The sequence below is a fragment of the Kogia breviceps genome, chromosome 6 (genome assembly GCF_026419965.1).
Source record: "Kogia breviceps isolate mKogBre1 chromosome 6, mKogBre1 haplotype 1, whole genome shotgun sequence".
Taxonomy (NCBI): Eukaryota; Metazoa; Chordata; class Mammalia; order Artiodactyla; family Physeteridae; genus Kogia; species Kogia breviceps.
In genome coordinates, this window is record NC_081315.1 from 38,414,307 (window position 1) to 38,432,030 (window position 17,724).

At 33.3% G+C, this 17,724-nt stretch overlaps 1 protein-coding gene across 4 annotated transcripts in view; it reads left to right on the forward strand.

Moving 5' to 3' along the window:
• TECRL (trans-2,3-enoyl-CoA reductase like) overlaps nt 1-17,724 on the forward strand; it is a 105,643-nt gene that overhangs the window by 56,382 nt on the left and 31,537 nt on the right. For all 4 annotated transcript variants that reach the window (XR_010841013.1, XM_059066331.2, XM_067035731.1 and 1 more), the window contains 3 exons: nt 1,242-1,286; nt 6,136-6,239; nt 13,813-13,928. Coding sequence is in view for 3 of the 4 variants with exons in the window: in XM_059066331.2 (XP_058922314.1) it covers nt 1,242-1,286; nt 6,136-6,239; nt 13,813-13,928 (265 nt within the window). In the remaining variant the exon portion in view is untranslated. The remainder of the gene's footprint in view (nt 1-1,241; nt 1,287-6,135; nt 6,240-13,812; nt 13,929-17,724) is intronic.

The window sequence follows — 17,724 nt, forward strand, 5'->3', positions numbered from 1 at the left end:
TTTGCAGTAAATTTAGAAAGAATTGATCCCAATAGTCTAGTTATGCCATATTATCATTAATTACTCTGACACTTTAGAAAGTAATGTTTTGAGAATGAAATAATAATTGTGGAATATTCTTTTGATGATACTCTTCTTTTAACTTATTTTTTATTAACTGAATGTGCTTAAAATTGTACTTCAAAGTTAAGAATTAAATTTTCAATACAGACTTTAAAATAGTAACATAGAATTCATTTAAGAGAAAATAATTATGTTCTGGTAATTGTGAACCAACTTTGTTTTTATGGCAGTGTGTAATAAAGGTATTTTGATTTTCCTAACCAGATAGAATTTTTAGTAATCTATGTATTACTAATAGAAGTAGAAGATACTAAAGTGATGATTCTGCTATAATTAATATGCCCATAATACTAAAAGTCAATGGTATATATTATTCTGATAGAGTGCCTTACTCCTGATAGAGAAAATAACCACTTTCACATGCTAATGTTAAATAAATCTTAAATGAAGTCAGGGTTCTCCAGTTTTAAATGAAGATGTTTAAGATTATTTTTTGAAGGATAATTTTCAAAAAGCACACAAGTCATAGGCCACTTATTTTAGAACATGTCCACAAATTGAATGCAACTACTTAAAAAGTCCCCAGATCAAAAAGCAGAAAAACACCACCCCTAAAGTTCCCATCATGCTTTCTTCCAGAACTATCCACAGTGCTTCTCAGCACCCTGCAAAGGATAACCACTATCTCCATTTCTGGCACTAGATGATCATTTTTATTCACTTCCTGAGATCTAATCTGTCTTCCAATGGAAACTATTGCTTTTAAAATGTGTTTAGGGCTTCCTGGTGGCAAAGTGGTTAAGAATCCGCCTGCCAGTGCAGGGGGTACGGTTCGAGCCCTGATCCGGGAAGATCCCACATGCCGCAGAGTCTATGCACTACAACTACTGAGCCTGCTCTCTAGAGCCTGCAAGTCACAAGTACTGAGCCCACGTACCAAACTACTGAAGCCTGTGCGCCTAGAGCCTGTGCTCTGCAAGAGAAGTCAACGCAATTAGAAGCCCGCACACCTCAATGAAGAGTAGCCCGCTCTCACCACAACTAGAGAAAGCCCCTAAGAAGTAATGAAGACCCAATGCAGCCATAAATAAATAAATAAATATATTTACTTTAAAAATAAATAAATAAAATGTGTTTACACCTGTGCTTACAATTAAATGTTATTTTTCATTGAATAGGTCCAAAATGGTACCCTTCTCGAGTGGGTCTGCAGCTAGAACGTGGTAAGAACCAATTTCACGAATCTATTTATTTAACTTAGAGTCCCTTTGCTGTCTCAATAGATAATATTTATTTATCACTTACTAAATGGCAGGTATTGTAATAAATATTTTAAAATATATTATCTCATTTGATCCTCCAAAAAGGTAGTGTTCTCCTTTTATGGGCAAGGAATTTTAGTCTCACAGAAATAAATTTCACACATTCACTGTCAGTGTGTATTGGAGACAGGATCTGACCTAACATCTGTCCCAAAAGCTTTTATTGCTATATTCCTGCAATCTACTGCTTCCTAATATATTCTCAGGGATACAGCTTAGCTCTGTTTCCTTTTTTTTTTTTTTTTTTTTATTTAAAAGCAGAATAAGGGAGGTAAGGAGGAACAGAATGAATGAATTATAGGGAAAAGTATTGTATCCATTAATAACCCTCAAGTATTTCAAAATTTCAAACCTTATCCTCCATTCAGAAAATTTATAAGTAACACACTAAAGCGAATCTTGCTTAGAATCATTGTTTTTGACATTGCATCAACTTGACCTTAAATTTGGACTTGTTAAATAAAAGCTGTGGGTAAAATGTAAACATGGGAGGGATACTCAGTTCAGGTCCATGATAGTAAATCTACAAGAGGCATCTATTAAGGAATTTCAATATCTAAATTTTTCCATTCAATTGTGAACTGCATTTTATTTTTCTGCAGTTTTTGCTTTTCCTAATATTCAGTGTATCATTTCTTAGATATCATATTCACTTAAGGACAAATTATGATTTTCTTGGATTTCTCTAAGATATTCTGTTGTTTTCATTGTTATCTTAAATATTCCACCTTTCTATGAGACTTCTATGTTGAAAACATAGGAATCCACATCATTCTTAAAAGTCACACTTTCTTAAGGTCTCACATTTTTCCAAACTCAATTGTTGAAGACAAATTCCCATCTGGCTTGAGTTTAAAAGAGTATCATTGTCTTGTTTATTTTTGCCTCTGCAGGGCATAGTATGTGCCAGGCACATAAATACCTTTCAACACACGGATACTGAAATAACATAAAATGAAATAGTGGTTTTGTTTTCTGAACTTGACTCTTATATAAAGAAAACTGAGAATGCCACAGGCGTTAATGTCAAATGTAACTTCAATTTGAAGGACACTATATGGGACTGGGGGATTTCTGTTACTTCACCCTTTCTGGTGAATGTGACTTTTTACTTTCCCCTCAGTTATATACCTGGTTGAGTGTTCCAGGGTGTGATCTGAAAAAAGTATAACCCTCCAAGTGTTCTTTGATAGGAATATGAAGGCATATTTTAAAAAATGAGTCAATGGATTTAGTAATACAAGCAGGACATGGTGCAAAGAAGAGATTATTTGCAGTAATTCAGAATTGTAAACCTGACTCTTCTACTTATCTTTAGAATCTTTTTACAAAGTAGAGTTAATAAAGAACCTAACTTATGTTTTTTGTGTGTGGGGGGGTGGGGAGGTTTGTAAGTATTAAATAAGATTATGTTTATAAAATGCTATAATGATTTGTACGTGGTAGATGCTTCATTGAACATAGATGTAACTATTAATATTAAGGAAAAAGACTTAACACCAAACCAAAGCAAGGCATGAATATTTACATTATAGTTGCTGCCAGAATATATTTGCCAGAATGATTGCACTATAAGTAATGACGCCATGTGAATTTAGAGTCCTTTACAGTTTCCTGACACAAAAGACTGCTAAAACACAAATAAAAGAGTAAGCAATTGATTTTTATGTGAAAAAATAGCAAAGCTTTATTTAGCTCAGTGTTTCTGCTGAGCTGGGCTGGACTTGGCTTTGCTTGGCTAATCTCACTCAAAGAGCTACAGTCAACTGGTGGATTGTTGAAGACTGACCTTTTTAAGATGGCCACAACTACAGTCACTCCTCTCTGCTCTATGCTTCATCAGAATATTCTGGGCTTGTTATCATGGTGGCATCAGAGGTGCAAATAAATAAGCACAAGCACTCAAGAATTCATGAGATTCAGGCTTAGAACTGGGATATGATCTCTTGTCCCACATTCTGTTTGTCAAAGCAAGACACTAGGCTAGCCTATATTCAAGGGTGGGAAAATAGACACCAATTCTTAATAGAAGGAACTAAAAGTCATATTGCAAATGGTGTTGTTATGGTAATGGTGAATAATTGCACTCATTATTGCAATAAATCTGTCATACAAACGGTAACTAAAATGTGCTCTCTCTTATTACTACGATTAATATACTTCATAATGTCCTGGAAGTACAAGGTTGAATTTCGAATTCTTAGAACCATTAGATTTGTTCAATAGAAAGTTGAAGCATAGGTAGAGTTGGTCCTTCTCTTCCCATCCCCGACTCCAACCATCCATACCCATTATACAACAGCCTTGACAAACCCGTAAGGTTAGAAGTATGCACCTTAGTGTCTGGCCCATTATTGGGAGAAAATGCCCCCCAAAGATGTATTACTTGAGTTAATTCAGGCAGAAAATTCAGTGGTCTTAAATGGTCAAAGTATCATGTAGATGGATGGGCTTCCATTCATGGTCTCCTGGGCCCACATATTCCTCTCCCACTGGAAAATTTAAGCCAGCAATTGTACAGTGACTCTTCCTAGTGAGACAGGCTGGAGCCTGGGATCCTTTGCTGCAGTGCTGCAAAGCTTGCACCTGGACATACTTCTCCTCAAGCAACAAAATACAGATAAACTGTATGGGACTAAAAATAAATTCATGTATGTGCAGTTGGGACAAATTCTGGACAGAAGATACAAAGAGACCAAAAAACCCAACTGCTACTTTTGAAGAGCCTGGAGCAAATACGGTGGGGGGGTTGGGGTCAGGAACAACAGCAGGGTACTGCGCATGCCCCCTGCACAAAACACCACCTAAGAGGTAGACAAAACACCTAAGCCACCCCTCTGGCCCTATCTCTGGACATACCCCTACCCTCACCCCATATAAGGAACAAGCACGCCCCCGCCTCAGAGAGCAGCCAAGCAAAAAAATCTTTTGTTTGTTCTCTCTTCCCCCTGCTGTAGCAGGGGTCCCAATAAAACCTCACCCAAATTTCTTGTCTGGCCTCTGATCAATTTCTACTGATTAAGGAGGCCAGAACCCTGGTCGGTAAAACTAGTATCAATATATTGAAGCTCTGTATCCCTCTTTCTGACTCCTTCATGCAGATTTAAAGAATTTCTTATTAATTCAGGCCCACCTAGATGATCTCTTTTGAAGCCATATATCATAACCTAATCAAGGAATTGATAGCCTATTATATTCATGTTGTATTTATCAAAATTAATATATAAAAATTTTATATTTGTATCTTATGTTAAAATACCTATAATTGTAATTGTAAATCTATGTCTTGGATTTTGAAAATCATCTAATGATAGTCATAAATTAACATCTTACTCTTTCTTTCAATAATAGAGAATAAAATGAAACCTGTACATGACTGGAGATAATATAAATCACAAATAGATTAGCATAAACTATAATATAAATAAAAACAACAACAGCAATACTAATAGCATTATACTTGTGAGATACATCCGTATTGGTACATATAACTCTAATCTATTCATTTTTCTTTCTGTACGGTATACTGTTGTTTAAATAAAACAAAATATAGTTATCCATATCTCATTTATGAACACAAGATTTTTTACAATGTTTTGTTATTACAAACAGTGCTAAAAAGGACATCTTTGTACATATTTTTCAGGACACACTTGCCAGACTTACCTAGTGTTTATTTTTAAGAACAGAACATTTCCCTTACACATCTTCTGACATGTTCTGTTTATTTTCCTCCTATTTAATGAGAAATTCCTTCTCAGTAATCTTTATGGTACATATGTCTTCTTACTTCAAAAGCCTGGAGTGCTAGAAATCTCAGTCTTCGTTTCCATCTTTTCTTTTCAAACTGAATGCGTAAATAATCTCATCATGACCCATGGCTTTAACTGTTAATGACTTTTAAATCATCTACAGAGCTACCCAACTGCCTACTTGACAGCTCCCACTTGCAGGTCTAATAGATATCACACACTAAATACACCCTAACCGAAATTTTAATTTTCACCCCAAATCCTGCTCTTTCCTCAATCTTCTTCATGACAGTTAATGAGATTACAATGCACTTAAGTGCTCAGGTCAAAAATATAAGCACTGCCTGTGTCTCACTGAATCCGTTTCTCTCAAGTTGAACCTGCCCTAAGTTCAAAATATATCTGGGATTGATGAAATTTTAACATTTCCACCAGTGCCATGTTAATCCAAACAAACCTCATACCCTGATTGACGAATTTTGACTTCCTCCTAAGTAATCTTGCTCCCTTTCTTCCCAGTTACCACGCAGCACCCATAACCATCTTTTAAAAAGGTGAATCATGCCTATCCCCAGGTGCTTTGCAATGACTTTTAAAATCATTCTACTCCAAATAATTTATCTTATAATAAAATTATTTATAGAACAGTTGATATGTATATCTACTGGCACACAAAATTATACTTTTAAAATACCTTGTATCATAGTTATCATATATTATGATATCACCTAATATTACATTTTCTCAGAATACAATATCATAGTAGCTAGTGGTAGTCTGTACTTTGTTTAAATAGCATGGGGAAACCACTGTGTATTTGAAAACTTGTCAGATATATTTTATAAAATGGGTTTATTCACGTTATCTTACTTTAAAGATTTACTGTAAATTGCAGTTTCTATGTAAAATTCATCCTTAGCTTTCACTGGTTTCACATTAAAATTATTTATCATTATGCCTTGAAATTGTATTAAAATGATATTTCCTTGTTGTTTAAGGTGGGCCCTTTTTGAAGGACTACATAACCATTCAAAGTGTTGCATCTTCCTCCATTGTCACACTTTATTTTACAGACCTAGGTCAACAAGTCAGTTGGACTACAGTAAGTATCGATTTGAAATGCAATAAACATGTCCTACATTTTGACGTAATTTGTTGACATAGAGGACATTTGTTTTTCAAATAAATTCATAGTGAAACAAAATCTTGCACTAAAGGTATTTTAAATTTTCCATTCTTACTATGATCAGTGGCCAAATTTCCATTCAAGAATTGGAGAAGGTCTTCCCTGGTGGCACAGTGGTTGAGAGTCCGCCTGCCGATGCAGGGGACACGGGTTCCTGCCCAGGTCTGGGAAGATCCCACATGCCACGGAGCAACAGGGCCCGTGAGCCATGGCCGCTGAGCCTGCGCGTCCGGAGCCTGTGCTCCGTAACGGGAGAGGCCACAACAGTGAGAGGCCCGTGTACCGCAAAAAAAAAAAAAAAAAGAATTGGAGAAATGAAAATACATAGTTGAAAGAAGGAGGATAAATTCCTTTTTAAATGTCAATCTATCTTACGACGGATGGCTTTCTGCTTTCCCTATGCTTTGTCAGATAACACAGTGTTTCCTCAACTTTTCCTTCTAAGAGCTCGGGATAATGAAGACCCATTTGTTTGGAAAGAGGGGAGAGAGAATATTCAATAAAAAATGTTCCAAGGCAGTGGGGAGGACATTTTAAAGACTGAGAGTGAAGTAGTAAGACTTCTTTGTGCTGTCAGGGGTGGGGCATTCTTTTGATTTTCTTGAAGGAGGTGTTTTCAAAGTGGTGGCAACTGAATCCAATAACATTAGAAGAATGAAGACCATATTAAAAAACAGGAGGACTAAGAAACATAAAATACTTGACACTACTTCACAAGTATTGATGTATTCATGAGTAATGGAATAGATGGATGGAATATCTTCAGTAGAAAGAAGCTATGAAGCTATGTGATTTTAGTGACAGGCAGTTAAGTAGTTAATCTGATAAATAATTTTGACTAGTGCAATCATTCTATTATTCAATTAAATTAAACTTATTTTTATATTGTTCTGATTTTTAAAGTTTTTTTCTGATTACGTTCTATTTTGTATTTGTGATATGATTACTTTTAATATTTTCTATTCAAAATGGCTTTCTTTTGCCAGCATAGTGCTTTGAGTTTTCCCTTTATAGTTAAACAATCAATTTTTAAAATTATTACAGACACAGGATAATTTACACATTGTTATTTAATTCTCAAAAGGAGAAATACCAGTTTACATTCATTAATCAAAATGTTGTCACATGCTTTACTTTCCCAGCAATTTCTCCTTTAACATACATTATCTTCCTGTATTTAGATAATTATTTTACTGTGTTTGGTTAAATGGTTCCTTTAGTTTCCAAGATTTTCTGAGCCTTTGATTACTCATTTGTTTCACTAAAAACTGAGTTTATAGTATTCTGAATCCTTGTGAAGTATCTCATAATGTTTACAAAACAACCTACTAATACATGAATCATATAAGCAAAAGGCTTAATGTTTAAATGTGATATCTACAGACCTTTGCTAAAAGAGATTTTAGACTAGCAGATTTTTATTTTCGAAGGTTAAAATATTCACAGAGTCTTTGTCCACATTTATGATGAAAAGGGAATTCCGTCTACAGAAGTAGTATCAGAGTGAGTGACAATACCTGTGAGTTCATAAGAAATTCCAGCTGCAGCATTTGGATAAGCACTGAGGCTAAAAAGTGCTAAGGTAGAATTCTATGACAATTGTACTCGAAAATTATAGCTTATTTGGGAAGAAAGTCATTTAGGTGACAAAGAGAACTCTGAAACTAGGCTGGATATTTTAAAATCAATCCTATGGTTCACACACTCTTTTGCTCCAAATGAGTCAGTCCTATTAAATGCTAAACATATACACATTATATTGCAATCACACCCACTTTATATCAACCAAATTATACAATAAGAGCAATATTTTACCACACATAACATTCTTGCACATTCATAAAATATTAAAATGTACTCCTATAATAAAAGCATTATCATAAGTATTCTCTTTGTGAGAAATAAATTACTTAATTTAGCAAAGTCAAAATTAAGATTTTAATAATATTTGTCATGAAATAAGAGTTTGTTACAGAATATTGAGAAAACTCTTGCCTCATGGAACTTATTGGAAGACTTAGGAGAAAGGCTTATTATAATAATACAATAATCCTCATCATACAAATCCCATTAACTAAAGATCTTATTCAGTTTTCACCATTTTTATATTCATTCGTGTGTGTATATAGTCCTATGCAATTTATCTCTTGCATAGATTCATGTATTCATCACCAAAATCAGATACAGAATTATTCATTCCCACAAAGGAACTCCCTCATATTACCCCTCTGTATCCACACACTCTTTTTCCTATCCTGGGGCAACCACCAATCTGTTTTTCAAGTCTATATTTCTGTCATATGGCAATTGCTATATAAACAGAATCAAATATTTTTTGATTGATGTTTATTTTTCTCTCAGCATAGTGCCCTTGGGATCCATCCTGGCTATTGCATGTATATCAATACTTAACTTCTTTTTATTGGTGAGTGGTAATCAGTTGTATGTATGTAACAGGGTTTGTTTAATTATTCACCCATTGACAGACATTTGAGTGGTTGTCAGTATTTTGCTGTTACAAATAAAGCTACTACCTATCTGAGTGTAGGTGTTGGTATGAACATAGTTTTTTATTTCTCTGGGACCACTGTTGAGTTTTAAGAGTAACTTTTATATTCTTCATACAAGTCCTTTGTCTGATACGTGGTTTGCAAATATTTTCTCTCAGTTTTAACTAGTCTTTTCACCCTCTTAAACAGGACTTTTGTTGCTGTACAAAAAGTGTTCAATTTTAATGCAACCTAATTTAGTAATGTTTTCTTTTAAGGATCTTGCCTTCACTATCATATGTAAGAAATTTTGCCTAGCCTTAGGCCCAGGAGTTTTTCTTTTATGAGTTATTCTAATAGTTTAATAGTTTCATATTTTATGTTTTAATCATAGTTTTTTATTATAAAGTATTATCTATTTTTTAATTGTCAAACTTCATGTTTATTTTTAATTTGCCTCATGTGTCCTGTAATCTATTTTGGGCTTTTTTTTTCCTTACTCCATATGGATTAATTGTCATACTATCTTTTCTATTAGGCTCTCTGGTATTTTGGTAGTTATATCTTATTTTTCACTATCTCTAGTGATTACCCAAGAGATTACAATGTGCATCTTTAAAATATTAAATACTAATAAAAATTTTTTATTAATGTGAAAATACTTCACAGAGAGTTGAATACCTTTAAGGTATTTAGGCTCCTCCTGACTTTTCTATTACTGTTATATATTTTAATTATATACTTTAAGGTTAAAATCCACTACTATAATATCATGTGGTCAATCTTTATTTAGATTTATCCTTTTTACTATAATTTCGGTTTTCCTTCTAATACTGAGCTTACATCTGGTATCATTATCCTTCTTCCTTAAAAACACTTTTAATGCTTTATGCTGGTTCTGTCTTTGATGAGTTCTCTCAATTGTTGTTCATCTTAAAATGTATTTATTGAACTTATTTAACTTCTATTCTTAGAGAATATTTTGCAGAAAAAAATATATGTTGGCAATTATTTTTGTCTTTACCTCACAAAACTGCATTATTTTGACTTCTGACTCCCATTGTTTTTGTTGAAAAGTCTACTGTACTCCTTAAGTCTTTTCCCTGGCTTATTTAAAATTCTACTTTTGTTTGATTATCCGAAGTTTGATCATGGTGTACATAGTTATGATTGTGGTTTTATTTATACTGCTTTGGGTTTATGTGTTATCTGAATCTATGGTTTGATATATATTTAACTTGAAAAATTTGCATAATCTTGTCATCTTTTGATTCTCTATTATTCTCTTTGTATTCTCCTTCTGGGATTCATATTATGTTTTCATACTTTTCAGAGTTTTCAAATACCTGCCTAAATTCTCAACCTTTTATTTTTGTTTGAACATTAAAAGATTGTTTTCTACATTTTTTTTTTTTTTTTTTTTTGGGTTTTTTTTTTTTTTTTTTTTTTGGTGGTATGCGGGCCTCTCACTGCTGTGGCCTCTCCCTTTGCCGGAGCACAGGCTCCGGACGCGCAGGCTCAGCAGCCACGGCTCACGGGCCCAGCCGCTCCGCGGCATGTGGGACCCTCCCGGACCAGGGCACGAACCCGCGTCCCCTGCATCCACAGGTGGACTCCCAACCACTGCGCCACCAGGGAAGCCCTAAAAGATTGCTTTCTAAATCTAACTGATAATTCTGTCATGTGAATCTTTAGTTCTCTTGTTTTCAATGCCCTTCGGTTATGGTCACAATATCTTCACTCCTTGTATACCTGCATATTTCTGACAGTGTGGGAAAATTTATGTGAATAAATTTAAAGTTAATTTGAGGCATAGGATGATGTTATTGTCTTTCAAAGATAATCTATCATTCTGCAGATGGACTAATGGCACTACTGTGTACAGGTCATCTCACTCCAATCCATGATTGAAATGATTTCAGACTGGCTTCAGTATCTATGAAGAAGCTCTTTGGAGCCTGAAAAACATTTCGATCAATTTTTCTTGCTGATCTCATTAGGATGGTTTTTTAATTAATATGGGAATAGAATTCTCCATTATATGTTATGCATATAATAGTTAATTTTTCTTTAAAAAAAACCTTCTAGTATCATATTAGCTTCAATAGTATTCACTGAGTAAAAAGTGATATTACTACTGGGAAATGTTTTTGTAATTTTACTTAGTAGCTCTCCTATCTTTGGAAAATTAAGGTTGGTACTACTTTATTTTTGTCAGCAATTTCCAACAAGTGTGAAATGTGCAATTTATTTTGCTTTTGACTGTCAATTGCTATTTTAGAAAATAAGTAAAGCCAACACCACCCTAATAATGACAGGACTAAAAAAAAAATTTAAGGGAGAATGAAATACATTAAGTGCAGTCTGAGTACAAGGAGCTTAATCAGTTCACAACAATTGCAGCTGAATGTTTCAATTTATATTCTCTAAACAGCTTATTGCCTTCTGCCTTTTCAATTTAGACATATACCAATTTGAATATTCCACAGAAGCTCCAAAAATCCCAATTACATAGCTTGCCTAGTAGAAATAATGGATTTTACATTTAAAGCAACACCTAAGTTTAAAACCGAGAACTTTCTATAAGGATAAGCATGAAAATAACTTGATGTTAGAAATAAATTAGAATTTAAAAGTAGTATATATCTTCAAAGTAAAAAGAAAGTGAATCTGCTTATTTTGAATATAGAATCTCTATTAAACTTTTGGATTATGGAGTTCCCAGTCTTTGTAAATTCACCTGCTTTGCTTAGGCTGTATACCTGTAAATACATATGTTTGTATGTTTCTTTTGGCTTTAGTCTTGTTTTTACTCTCTTTTTTGGTAGAAGAAGAGCAATTCCTGTTTCAGAAGTCTGTTTTATTAATATTTCTCTACATGGCTCTTGTTTTTCTTTACTCTAAATGTATTTTGTGATTACTTCCTAAATATAATCAAACATCTCCATTCCTTCTATCTGCACCCAAATAGACATTTTGCTTGAAAGATGCATTATCTAAAAGTTATTTCTTATTATCCTCCAGTTCTTTCAGGTCTGGATGTATCCTTCATACTCTGGTACTCTTTTAACCACCATGTTTCAGCGTGAACAATATTTGTGATAAAATGCTGGGTCTTCTAGAACATATTATTGTAAACTAGCAGGCTCCCCTGATTTTTTTAGGAGATGATGGAGATAAGATTGTAGTTTAATTTTCTCTGATCCAAAAAAGTTTCATATTTGTGATAACATTTTTACTAACTTAATAAAGAGTGACATTTGGTCAGATTAACTATTGTTTACAACATTTTTCATTTCTGACATAATACTATAGAACTTGCTCAAAATTGACTTGACTAGGTCAGAGGCATTGAAATCTATATTTTAAACTTTTTGTTGTAATAAAACAATCACTATCCTAATTATTCTAGAGTATTATTAACTAGATTCTATTATCAGACATTCAAAAGTGGTAAACATTTTTATTCCATATCTGAATAATCAGGAACGTTGTATGCCATAAATTAATATAGTTTCTTCTCTCAGTAAAAATGTTGCTTTAATACTGAATTTATTGGATGTTGCACTGTTCTTATCCACAGATAAATGTCTTTCTTGCCTAAAGAGATAATAAATATCATTTAGAAAAAGTATAACTGAAGAAACCTGCATGCATAAATAGCTATTTATACGTGTGTATATATACATATATATGTAATTATATTTGTATTGCATATATCATATATATATATATATATATATATATATATATATATATATATATATATATATATATATATATATATATACTTTTTTGTGTGTGTGTGGTACGCGGGCCTCTCACTGTTGTGGCCTCTCCCATTGCGGAGCACAGGTTCCAGACGCGCAGGCCCAGCGGCCATGGCTCACGGGCCCAGCCTCTCCGCGGCATGTGGGATCTTCCTGGACCGGGGCACGAACCCGCGTCCCCGGCAGGCGGACTCTCAACCACTGCGCCACCAGGGAAGCCCCATATATCATATATTTTAACCATGTAGCTACACAAAATTCTCACCAGAGATAAGAGCATAATTGATAATCAATGTGAACACCTGTATTTTTGAGCAAAATATGTACAACTTCAAGTTTCCTACCTTAGAAAAATGATGAAAATTGGCAAAGACAAAGCAAAGTAGTAATGGCAGTCGAATTTATCATTGTCATGTTTGTATTCTTTCTCTTCTCTTTGAACACCCGTAGGGGAGATTATTTTCGCTTTTCTGTCTGAAATTTTCAGAATGTGACTTTAACCTGGTTTTAGCGTCAAAATAAAACCAAATAATTGACAGTCACCAGATTCAGAAAACTATTAGAAAACAAGTCATTTATCTTTCTGCAATCACAAAGTCTCATTTTCAATTATCTTTCCAATTTTTATGATTGTCTCTCTGTAGATTGGATATCTCTCTCCACATACATGGTTGCCACTTAGCTCCAGAATTCAAAAGTCAATCTTATAAAACTACTCACTCAGACTCATTAGAATTAATCTAAAATTTCCAAAAGAGAGAAGTAAATTATTTCAATCTGAATAAGTATCAAATCAATTGAGTTCAAAATGACATGGCCATAAAAAGATTAAAAGAAAGAAAGATAAATTATTTCCCATTCCATTCAATGACAAAGACAGTTAACACAGAAGATTCATTTGTATGGGGCTGGAGAGACATTTATGATTGTTTGATTAAATAAATTCCTGTGTATTATTTATGAAGAAATCATTACGTTCAATAATTTTAGTTAAATTAACCATTTATGATTGTTCTTTTCCTTAACACTTGGGTAATTTTTCCAAGGAAGACTTCTTGCTATTTGTGATAGCACTTAATTTAGTTCTTTTTCAAGAATAGATGCTCACCTGTCCATTTCATCAATTTACGTAGCAGGCTAAGTCTGTGGACATGTTTATTATTGTCTTAAGTAAATTTTAATCATATCTATAAAATGTACTGTTTAATCTAAATCATCTTCTTTTTTTAGGTATTTTTGGCTGAATACACAGGACCTCTGCTAATATATCTCCTCTTTTATTTGAGGATCCCATATATATATGACATGAAAGAGAGCTCTAGAAGATTACGTCACCCAGTGGTACAGTAAGTAATACATATACATGGAACGTACAGATTAAGGAGGAGACAAACTAGTAAACAGATATTATGCTAATAAATATTTTTTGTAAATGAAATTATAGTGGATTCAATTTTAGGGTAATATATTTTAGATAACAAGAAATAATGTAGGCATGCCAACTTTTAAGTTTATAAACAGGAACTATTACTTAATATACTTAACACTTTAAGTATACCTTAAAGCAGAGGTAATTTCAGTTAATTATGATCACAATCAACAAGAGAAAAGCTTAATAATACAAAGTTGAGAGGCCATATATAGGACTCAAAATATGAATACTTCTCTAAAAGCATGGGCAACATTGCATAGAAAAGAAATAATGACTGAACTAATAAACTGGAAGAAAAAGTTTTAAAAATTACAAAATCAAATTTTACTTTTAACCAGTAAAATTATCAAAGCAGAATATACAACTATAGTTATTCATTTATTGTGGAAATAGTCTCCCTCTCTCTCTCTCTCTCTTCATATCAAATAACAAAGAGAAAGAATAATCATTCAAGATGCTACATTGACATGTAGAGTTAGCAATCTGTTAAAAAAAAAAAAAGGAACCTGGGCAAATGACTAAACTCTAAGTGAATTAAGAAGCAAAATTCAGGTCATAAGGATGCTAGAAGACAGAGAATAATTTGACTCCTGGATTTCTCATCTCAGATTTGTCTTTCCTTCACTCTTAATTCTGTACTCCAGACACAATTACCACCCTTCTTGTCCTGATACCTACCATGCCCTTACACACCATCCCTCTTCCTCCATCCTTCCTCCATTGCCTCCCTCTTCTTTATTTTTTTCAAACTTCAAATAGAGCTCAATATTACTTAGTATTAGCCATTGCTATTCCTTCAGTAAGAAATACGTTACTAAAATGTTTTTCCTTTATACAATTTATTACTTTAAAATTATATATTTACATAGTCATTTGTGTCTTTCCCTCTATAGAGTTTAATTTCTATAATGGGTGTCTTTTGGTGTTCAGTCAATTTTGCTGCTTAACACATTACCTGATTTATAAAAAATACTCAATAGTAATGTTCTGAATGAATAAATACATGAACCAGTTACATGAAAATTTATTTTACATTAAGCACTTTTAGAGTATAAAAACAGAGGAACCTGATCTGGATGTGAGTTCTGAGATGGGCTTTTCTACGAAAGTTATGTTTGAACATTTTTCTTTGTTTTCTGAAGGGACGTATCAGATTTTAACTAGTAAATCTGAGGAATCTTCATATGGAAATTATCTGTGGTACATAGCAGTTTGATGCTTTGTAGGAGCAGACAGAGAGCTAGTAGAGCAGAGGCACAGAGAAGCAAGGGGAGATTGGATCTCAGGGATCATAGTCAGGTCAGTATCTGGCAAGTTGCTCAGGGCCTTTTGGAATGTTAAAGTCTACCTTTCTTTTTCTTAAGTTAAGAGAATGCCCAATTCATTTAGAAAGAGTCTGGGGTGGAGTGTTCATAGGACAATGTAATTGCCCTCATTTTTGAGATCAAACATATAATGTGTACCAGATATATATCACAGCATGAAAAAAGAACACTTTTTTTTCCCCAGCAGCATTCTCAAAGGAATTGACCAACAGTTGGTTATTATTCTTAAACACAAACACAGCATGTTTTATAATATCTCAGTGATAAATGTATCTGTGACACATTCTTCCTAAGGAGCAAATATGTGAAGTTTATATTAAATCATTCAGAGGAGATACACACAAACACACAAACTACTTTTGAAATTTAAGTGTCTAGTAGAGGTCAGGTCATCCCTCATATATCACACTCCATCTAAAAAAAACTCTAAAATCTTCTATTTGTTGCCTTTCCTGAGCCCTTCTCAACTGCTGGAATCCTTCCACTGTGCCCTCTGCAATTCAAAGTCCACTGTTAGCAAAATTTCTTATATCGTCAACCTTTTATCTGAACATTGCCTTCATATTCTTCCTCAACAGAAACCTGGTACACTGCCTCCCTTGCAGCTCTATAACGTATCTTCTTTCACAGCCCTGATACCTTGAAACTTACTTGATGAAACATATTTTCAAATATTACATTTGGAAAATAGAGACCCAAGCCTATTTATGGATGTTCAATTAGTTTAGCACTGGAAAGAGAAAGAGTTGATGTTAGAAGAGAAGTCAACCATAATTAAATAGAAAGAATACTTTGGGATGAAATCAAACTTGGTAAGTGCAAAGTCCAATTATGTGCAAAGTGGTATATATCCAGATATTAAGTCATAGCTAGCTGCTATGCTAATATCTATGCCCTAATGGTGTAATATAAATTAAATATATGAACTAATTTAATCATAGTTTAAATTAAAATTTCTCATTCAGTGCTCTGCTACACTGTTGGGCATAAGATAATTTTTCTGCTTTCTTACAAAATGGAAAATTCTACTACTCAGGTATTTATATAAATATTCTGCAAAAGAACCAACAAGTTAAGAGAGATGCTGATTCTCTTACCACTCCTTTGAACCCACATGCAACCTCCTATATCAGGATGTTTGTTTTTGCTTCTCTACTGTCTCTGTCCTCAAATATCTACACTTTGTTTTCTCACTTCTTTCAGAATTTGTCTATTGTTCTTAGATATACACATCACACAGAACATGTCTCTCCCATAATAGGTGCACAATTATATTTTTATGAATTAATGAATAATGATATATTCCCTAATGATTTAGCCAGGTTGGTTTGTTTTTGTTTGATTAATTATTTGTTTTCCCTAAATTCATTCTTATTAATACCAGAAATCATTAATTCATTGTGTTTAATATAAACTTACAGTGTAGACTCAATGTTTGATTTTACATATTGTAAATGAAATGCTTATTTTTATGCTTAACCTTTATACATTATAAAAAACAATCTTTGGGGCTTCCCTGGTGGTGCAGTAGTTGAGAGTCCGCCTGCCAATGTGGGGACACGGGTTCGTGCCCTGGTCCGGGAAGATCCCACATGCCGCGGAGCGGCTGGGCCCGTGAGCCATGGCCGCTGAGCCTGCGCGTCCGGAGCCTGTGCTCCGCAACGGGAGAGGCCACAACCATGAGAGGCCCGCCTAGCACAAAAAAAAAAAAAAAGAAAAAATACAATCTTTGATCCTTATTGATTTTCTTGAAAAACAATTATAGTTTCTGAAGTTTTACAGGTTTATTTATAATAAAATAGGTGTGTATATTAATAGAAATATATTTTAAATATAAACAAGAAAACATGTTTCTATAAATCATATTTGACATTTACTTTTTAAATGTTAGTTATATGAATGTCAAGAAGAGGTGATATGTTAGAACAGCAACAAAAACAAAGCAACACAAAATACTGCAATATGTTAGGCAGTCAAAGACCAAACATAAAACAAACTAAACAAAACAAAAGTTGCATTGACTCCATAGGAAAGGAAATTCGAACTTTTTCAGTCTATGGTACTTGCTAAAGGACAATCAGACAATGAAAAAAATATTTTGAATATTATAAAATGTCAAATGCATTGTAAGTCTGTTTTGAATACTTTTAAAGTTGTAAATTTTCTGCTTCAATCTTAAGGCATTTTGATATGAGCATATTTACAATTATTATATTTATATATATATATTCCTTGGGCAGATGTGAACATACAGTTTATGACTGATATTATGAGATATCTTGAGAGTCATCAGAAGTAAATTTATAGAAATTGTTGTTACAGTACTTTTATTATTAAATAAATTTAGAAATTTTCTAGAATAAAATAAAAATATCAAAAAAACTT